At 36.2% G+C, this 9,438-nt stretch overlaps 1 protein-coding gene across 1 annotated transcript; it reads left to right on the plus strand.

Moving 5' to 3' along the window:
* Nucleotides 1–6,583: 6,583 nt before the first annotated feature.
* Nucleotides 6,584–7,486, plus strand: LOC308273219 (putative vomeronasal receptor-like protein 4; the record flags this gene model as incomplete). Its single annotated transcript, XM_080710308.1, has 1 exon — nucleotides 6,584–7,486. The coding sequence occupies one exon, from the start codon at nucleotides 6,584–6,586 to the stop codon at nucleotides 7,484–7,486; it is 903 nt and encodes a 300-aa protein (XP_080566434.1).
* Nucleotides 7,487–9,438: the final 1,952 nt, after the last annotated feature.

Below are 9,438 nucleotides of genomic sequence, written 5' to 3' on the forward strand. Positions count from 1 at the left end.
AATACAGATGCACATGCATTTTGACTGTCCACAAAAATCAGTTAAGGTTTACCTGAAAATTATTTCCCTTAAATAAGTGTTATTACATTCCCCTCTAAAAGTTTAAATTAGGTTTAGAAAATTTAAGACATCTGGAATCTAGCAGAAAATAATTACAACTGGGAAAGCATATGATTAAAACCTTTATACATCTAATGGATAAGGATATTAAAAACAGGCACTGGAAATACTGATCATTAGAACACACTGACATGGTTGGTAGCACAAGAACTAACAATCTCTCACATATTTCTAATTATCTTTTTTGTGGTACTAGGGTTCCTGGAAACCCTTCTACCTTTGGGCTACACTCCCAGACCTATTTTATATTTTTATTTGGAAACAGGGTCTCTTAAGCCAGTGAGGCTGGCTTCAAACCAGAGCGATCCTCCTGTCTCCTCCTCCCAAGCACGGGGATTACAAGCGTGCGCCACCACGCCCGGCTCTAGTTATCTTTTCACCAATACAAGTAGCAAGGTGACATCTGCATCTATTTTATCTTTGAAAGCTGACATAATATTTAAAATAAAGATGGCCATAAACTCCCTAAATTTGGTTGAATATATAAATCTCCTAATTTAAAAAACCTATAAGATTTTTAAAAAATGGTGCATTGTTTCCAAATAAAACATAAAATAGGTCTGGGAGTATAGCCGGAAGGTAGAAAGTCTCTGGGTTCCACTCCCAGTACCACAAAAAAATAAATAAATAAATAAAAATAAATAAATAAATAAATAAAAATGGTGCATTGTAGTCATACATCTTAACAGAGTATAAGATGGTAGAGGCATAAATCTATACATCACTCATTTAGCCTTTTACCACCTCTCTCCCTCCTTATCATGTTTGGCTTACTGATTAATATGTTTGTGAATATACATCATGTTCATTAGGGAATTTCCTTCTTCTCCCTCCTATCCCCTCAGGTGGATCACCTTATTTGCTCATCTGTGGTTTCTCATTCCTTATTTAGAGTTCCTCCTATGACCCTTTATCTCTCTAGATTCTGCATATTAAGAATATACTAATATAATTGTAAAGCATCCTATTTTTTATTTTTTCTGACTGACTAGTCTCACTTAGCACAATATTCTTCAGTTCTATCCATTTCCCTTTAAATGATATAATTTTATTCTTTATGGCTGAGCAAAATTCCATTGTGCATATATTTCATAGTTTTGTAATCCATTCATCTGTTGATGGACATCTTGGATGGTTCACTAGTTTGGCAATTGTGAATTGTGCAGCTATAAGAAATCAACTCAGCAATATTTATATTTAGGCCAATCACCATTAAGTTGTTAAAAATTAAAACAGAAAAATATTGACTGCAATCAGAAAAACTCCATTACTGACAAATCAACCATGATTTTCAAATCATAGTGAATTTCACATATAACATCTTGTGCCTGAGGCTAAACCCCATCATCATCAAGCCTGCTCAACCCCTCCTCTGGTTGGTGGTTCACAGTGACACTTTGCAAACGTGCCAGTTATTGTCAGTCCATATCCAGTGTCCAGTATCTCCAAAGTGTCTGACGTTCATCTTTTTTAATACCCTGTTGCCTTGGATGGTGCTGGTTTTTGTGGGGAAGCGTGGAAAAAAGATTATCAGGGTACATTTTTCATGGTTCGGAAAGACTCATCCTGAGGAACTAACTACATTCTCCATCACTAAAGGAGCTCTACAAAGTGGCTCCAGTGTAGCAATGATGGAGGAGCCATGACATCTGTTCTAGTGATTCAAGTCAGATTTCTATTCATAAGACCCAGTGATTTACTCCTTCTACAGATCAAGTGGGACTTATACAGAAATTTCAGATATTTCCTTTCTACAGACACCATGACCCACTGGTCAATGCAAAAAAAAAAAAAATCTAAGTTTCTCAGTTCTGACCATTGTCCATTATGATAACCATGACCACTTTGCCTTTTGGTAAGTAGATGCTACCACATGGCACAGGTGATCGTTGCTATTTCTAATTTGATGTTTAATGTGTGGGAAAGCTGCAATAAAGAATTTTTAAAGGGGTAATTGTGCTTATTAATTTATTTAATAAGTTGTGTTAAAATTGGATATTCACATGCAAAAATTAATATTAAGTCTTTATTTTATACCCCCCCACACACAAACCTAACTCAAAACAGAACAAAGATTTAGACATAAGCTTAAAAACCACTCAACTCCTCAAACACAATATACATGAAACACTCTTTGACTTTGTTCTTTCCCATGAGTTTCTGGATGTTGCACCAGAAGCAGAAAGGAAATGTAACAAATACCAAGTGGGATTACATCAAACTGAAAAGCTTCTACTCACAAAGGAAACAACACAATGAAGATGCAGCCTGTGGGATAAGAGAAATACTTTCAAACCCATGCCTGATAAATGTTTAATAAAAATATATGAAATTCATACAATCATGTTGTATCCTGCATTTCTCCATTCAAAATCAGAAAATGGAAATCAAATATCTTGAAAGGACAACTCTTTCTTTTATGGCAGGAGGACTTTAGTCTCTACTTGGTGCCAGGTGCATCTCTGGGCAATGAGGATAGAATCAACCAGGAAACCAGAGCAATAAAGAATGGGTATCCTGCATCCCAGTGAAGCCCAGGGCCCCTCTTGTTTCTAGAAAATGGTGCTGTCCTAATCCCTGAGCTCAGCTATATACCCACATTTATTCACATTCTTTGCAAGTATACTAGGAAGGTTTTTGGTAGAATAACAAATAATGGTTGGAAGGATCATACTTAGATATATAAAAATTATTCCAGTGTCCTTGAAGCTCTGCATTGCAGAATTAGTGTGTAGAAGTGGAGGATTTGATTTATGTTCATTTTAAGTTTAATTTGATATTAAATAAATAATAAAATGACCACATTTTTTTTTGCGGGTCTGGGGATGGAACCAGGGGCATTTGACCTTTGAGCTACATCCTCTGCCCTATTTTTTTATTCTTTATTTTGAAACAGAGTCTCACTAAGTTGCGGAGGGCCTCACTAAGTAGCTGAGGCTGTCCGCGAACTATGATCCTCTGGTCTCAGCCTCCCAAATGCTGGGATTGCAAGCATGAGCCACCACACCTGGCTAAAATGACCACATTTTAAATAAACTTTGAACTGCAATGTATGTAGGTATACCAGGGTGACTCCTGTCTGACCAAGTTCACGACTGGGACGTGCTCAGAAAGCTCAGAAAGCAGAGTCCCTAGTGCTTGGTGCTCTGATGAATATCATTGATGATATTCCTGTGTATGAATCAGAACTTGAGAAGGGAAGTGACTCGTCCTGTGTATCAGAAGTTTCCCTCAATGTTGGTGCACAACTGGGGACTTTGGGAAGGTGATGAGAGGGACAGAGAACTAAGGAAATCAAGATACAGAAACTTGCCTGGATGCTCACTTTCTCACTGCACATACTTCTATTAAAATAATTGCACCATAATTAAGGAAGATAACTTCAGAGCCAAGAAAAGTAGTAATTGTGATGTAATAGGGAAAGTTGTACTTCAGGGATTAAGATTCAGCAGAGAGTTTCCTTCTTCCTGACAGAATAACAACTGTGAAAACTGAATCCTTAGTGGTAGTTTTTGGTAGCCAAGAGCTCTACAAAACCAGATGGTACTGACATTACCTAGGAATCCTCATCTGGCCAGGATGACCTAGGGCCACTGTTACTCAGGTGAGTAGACTAATCTATTCGAATTTATCCATAGGAATAATGTAAAATTTCCGCAAAAGCACAACTTATCTCTTTGACCAAACAAAAAAGTTTGAGCCTTAGGACCCTAACTTTCCTTCTAATCTTTGAAAAGAAAGAACCCAAGGAAGGAAAGATAAAGGGGACCACTTCCAGAAGATGTTCCTTCCAAAAGTGTTTGGGCATCTCTGTCTCTGTGCTCTGGATCTGATACCAGCACAGAGCTCCAGGGGTGGAGTTTTGATTAACTTGTCTCCTTGTTTTCTTCAAGGAATCAAAAACAAATAGAGAGTTTTCACATTTCTTAAAAAAAAATTCTGTTCCCTTAGTCTCCAGTTTCACTGGCATTGTGACTCCTAGCATCATTAATACTTACAGGTTTGGCACAATTTGTTTTTGATGTTTTTCAGGATTGTCCACCTTTGTCTTTTCTTTCCATTTTGCTGCTAATTACAAAAGTACATGTCTGTGTAGTTTTCAGGTTTTCTTTCTGCAACCATACTAAAACTCTCTCTATTGTAATATATAATATTTCACCAAATATGCATGTCAAGTTTAATCCTTATATGCTTGTTTATTAGGGATAACTATTAAGAATTGTTAAAGTTAAAAGTTAAGTTTGCTCCTCCAGAAATTTCTGTTTTTAACTTCCCAGGCTTTTAATTAATATAATATGAAATAATTCCCTTTAATTTATCCTAGTATTTTGTAGCACGAAGCAATAATCTAATTTTGTAGTTGAGAAAACTGAGCCCAGTGAATGCACTCACCTATCTAAGCTGTGGGGCATTATACGTCTATACTAATACAAAGCCTGTGTTATAAAATAGTTTCCTTCAACATTTTCCTGGATAATGTAGGAGATTATCCACTCCTCTCTCCTCATTTCATTCAGAAAGAAAGAGAAATCACTTACTAGATGACTCAGAAATTGGTCACAAACATAATTCAGAGTGCTTTAATTTGGGGAAAAGAAGAGATAGCTGGAAAAATGAAGAACCTTAGACAAAACACTACAATAATAAACAGAACAGGGTCTAATAAATCCACCAGGACACAGAGATATACAGAGTGTAGTCATTTTTTAAAACATATTTCAATCTCTGAGTAAATACTTAACTACCTTTCATTTGACTCATTCATTACTGGTGCTATGCTTTCCATAACATCTGGCAGCACACTTAATGATGTGCTAGACGTTTGGAATGATGCACTGCTTTCTATGATGCAGTGGGACAGAGAAGAATTTCCTATTTTCCAGGGGAGGCTTCAAAGGCAGTGACTGATGTTCTAGAGTCATAGGCTCCCTGTTTAATATCTGAGTTCAAGCCTGGATTTACGTATGAGATGCTGTCAGAAACTTGTAGCACAGGGGAATCCAAAGCAATCTCTTAGTCTTATATGGACAATCCCCCCCTTAGTATTGAGTGGGGAGGCTAACAGAAATGCATCCCAAGTGTACATAAACTGTGCAAATTCCATGGATTGGCTCCAACATTTTAGTTTGTTTTATTCTGGAGAAACTTCCCATCATGTGAGAAAAATTACTAAGTCAGAAATAAAATTTGAGAACTTAAGTGTGAAAGAGAAACATCATATCCAGTCCTGAAATATGAAAATCAGCCTGGATGGATAAACATTTAAATGGTCCTCCTGTTAAGGAAGATGGGAAGAACAACAGAAAAAAGCAGCCTGCAAAGTGAACCATGATCACTGTCTCTCCCAAAATTCTGTAGCAGCTGTAAAATGCCATCATCCTTATCCCTTCTGTCAGTAATTTCTCTTTATAAAAATGATGGGCAAATTTGCTTTGCTAAATGAGACATCATTTAAGATCCAAATTCATAAATTGTCCTTATAAGAAGCCCAAGTTCTAATTAATTCACTTAATCTAATTCATCTTGATTAAAATCACCACATTTGGAACTGAACCAGGGGTTCTCTTAGAGACCTCAAGGTCACTCAAACTCGGGCCTCTCCTAAAGACCTTCATGGAGTGTCACACCGTGGTTCTTCCACGGCACCCTCCCCAGCTGCATCCAGTTATTCTTTATTTCAGAACGGAGATTTGGTTCTGTGTATGTTTGGGTGATTAAGTTCTAACTGTTGGGTCCAATCTGTAAAATTTATGCTGTGTGACTTGGTTTGAGGATTAAAAAAACCAGTGAAATCAGATTCAGTTGGGGCTCTAGAACATAAATATTAAGGTATAACCATAAAAGGCATAAAATTGAAAGCAAAAAGCAAATCTGAAAATTGTTATACTAACAAAAATGGAAATACAAAGACATATTCAATAAAAGAGACATTGCAGAAAGAGAAATGTAGTTAAATTTGGTATGTTAAAGAAGTTGAAACAAGATTTTAGGTATCTGTGTTTTCACCATGTAGGAGACAGGTGGACAAGCCCCAGACTTTGGAATTGAGAGATGGGATTATGATAAAACAAAGTAGAAAACACATGGAGAAATGCCAGTTGGGGATACTTGGGATTTAAAGCAGCTCTGCTGAGGTTTAACAGAGGTGTGGTATATATGCATCTGAACAAGTAGATTGGTTTTGCTATTATAAGATGCTAATGAAATCTGGGATGAACTTTTTGATTTTTGAATACTAGTCCTGAAACTGGCTTTTGAGACTTCATAGAATGATCCATAAAGAGCACCACAGAAAAAGAAAATAGCCTTTGGACAAAAATCTGCTTCATCGCATATAACTATGCCTTATGCTCCAGAAATTGCTATGATGTGAAATACATTTTGTAGAATTATATCAGCATTACTGATGCTTTTTCAAAAAGGATTTTGCCGGACCCAAGTTTTTCTGCCTACCAAGTAAAATATGGTCTTGAGCCTAGTCAGTGGACAAATCTTCATCTTTATAAGAGGACTTGGCATTGCGGGGAACATCTTTGTTTTTGTGAATTACATGTGTATTGAGAAGACATCTATACACCTTACTCTGATCCATTTGGTCTTTACAAATATAATGATACTTCTTTCCAGAGCAATGCAAAAGATAATAGGAGCTTTTGGTTTGAAAAATTTTCTAGATGATGTAGGCTGTAAAATTATTATTTACCTGGAGAGGGTGGCCCGAGGCCTCTCAATCTGCACCACTTGTCTCCTCACAGTGGTCCAGGCCATTACCATCAGTCCCAGAGTCTCCAGGTGGAGAAGGATCAAGCTGAAGTCAGCATGGCACATCCTTTCCCTGTTTCTCTTTTTTTGGATACTCAATTCCTTGTTAAGCATGAACTTACTGTTTTACATAAAACATATGAACAGTATGAACACATCACTAATTAGTAAAAGTGACAGCTACTGTTATTTTGTGCCGGAAAGCTGGATACTCAGATGGATTTTCCTTGCACTTATGATCCTACGAGATGCCCTGTTTCAGGGTGTCATGGGTGGGGCCAGCGGCTACATAGTATTTCTCCTCCACAAGCACCACCAGCAAGTTCTCTACCTTCAGAAATCCAGGCTCCTCTGCAAAACACCTCCCGAACTAAAAGCTGCTCAAAGCGTTCTCCTTCTGATGATCTGCTTTCTTTTCTTTTATTGGGCAGATTGTTTTATTTCTGTATTTTTAACTTTCTTCTTATGGTATAATCCTACAGGAATAGTTGTTCAAGAATTTATGACCATTGGTTATGCCATTTTCAGCCCATGTGTGCTGATTCTTAGAGATGGACGTCTTGCTGAATGTTGGCATGCTCTCAATAAAAGACTCAGACATTAAGAAAATATCCATTATATTGAGACTTTCAGTGAGTATATTTGAAAAAAATGTGTGTTTTGCTTTCCTGTATGTACTACAAAAATCAGAATCATAGAAAGGTGTTCTCTCATATGACAGAACTGGAGACCCTCCTGAACTGATACACAGCTCATAGGAAGCCCAGCCAGCTCAGGGGGCTGTTTTCTATCCTGTCATTTTTCAGGAAGGGAATGATATTCTCATGCATGTTAGATGGCTTTTTTTTTAAACTATCACCACTTCTGATAGTAAAACACAGAAAAGCGATTTGGCAAATTCTAACAAAATTACTTATGTATTCACCCTTTGACCCAAGAAGTTCACTTCTCAACCCAAACTTGCAGATATTGTTGCTCATGCAAGACATACAAATATATTTTGGATTTTAGTGTTATTTTAAAAAACATACCTAAATACCTGAAAAGGGGGTCATTTTCTTATTTATCGAGAATATTCACAAACATCAGTACAACCAGGGGAGTTTTATTAAACTTGGGGAAAAAACGAACGAGTTAAAACTCTGTTGATATGTAATTATATCTAAAGTGAATATAGAATAAATTTAAAGAATGTTGCAAAATAATGCTATATATCTAATACTATATATACACAAAATTATATATATATATATATATATATATATATATATATATATATATATATATATATAGTGTGTGTGTGTGTGTGTGTGTGTGTGTGTGTGTGGCCCTGAGGATTGAACCCACTGATATTCTAACTCTGATCCACAACCCCAGAACTATTTTATTTTTTATTTTGAAACAATGTCTCACTGAGTTGCTGAGAGCCTTCCTAAATTTCTGAGGCTGTTCTCAAAGTTGTAATCCTCCTGTCTTAATCTCCCAAATACTGGGATTACAGGGTATGCACCAAACCTGGCTTCCAAAGTAATAGTATTTTAAAATGGGATATAATAATATATTCAATTGGATATTGTCTAAATTATACACCTCTGTAAGAATATAAGATAAACTGAGAGTAGTTGTTCCTTTGAGAGAAAATAGGTTGAAACATAGTGAGGAGAATTTATTTTCTCTTAATGTAATTTCTGTTTTGCTAACCACTTGAAGGTATTTTTAACAATGCATGAAAAATTAATGTTGAACACAACTTGTGACTTCTAAGATATCATTTGTTAGTTACTTCACACTGTACAGTGCTATCATTCTTTTTTTGGTTTTAGAGATCTACAAAATATTCTAATACCTAATTAAGTGAAGAACTTTTCTTTTTTATCAAATAGGAAACAAAATGCTTTTGTGTGAAATGTATAACTGAGAATTAGGTGTTTGATTAAGCCATTTTGAAAATTTTGTAATATTTTTTATTTCACATACTAGTAGTACAAAACATTAGAATTGATATTTTGGTAGGATGCCTCTTCTGTATATCATTTGGCCTTGTATATATGTTGGGGCTTTATTTCCTAGTAAACAATGGTGTGGCAGAGGCGGCGCCATTCCTGCTGTATGACAGAGTGGCAGCTGGGAAGAGAATTCCGCAGGGCTGGAAGACTCTGGCAAAACTGAAGCCATTATCCCTCTTGATTTTAGTTATAATAATGATAATATTAATGAAATTTGAATATTGCTTTGATTGAGGATTGATGTTTTATAATAATCTGAAAATTGATGTGAAAATGATTGGAAAATGCCCTAAGATTTGTGCTGGGAATAGCATTAAGAAGAATATGACTATGAGAAAACTTTCAAAAAGCTACATAGAAAAGAACTCTTTGCTCCTCTGCTTACAACACCTGACTCACTTAAGGTTTTAGTTATGAAAGGAAAAAGTTAACTTAGGCAAATTATACCTACTGTGCAAGGCCCTCCATATGACTGCTTAGAAGCTAGGGGGTCGACTATAGTACCCCCCTCAAGGGGCTAGCACTAATCAGAATACTTTTCCACCTCCGA

Source organism: Muscardinus avellanarius, assembly GCF_963383645.1.
Source record: "Muscardinus avellanarius genome assembly, chromosome: 14".
Lineage (NCBI taxonomy): Eukaryota > Metazoa > Chordata > Mammalia > Rodentia > Gliridae > Muscardinus > Muscardinus avellanarius.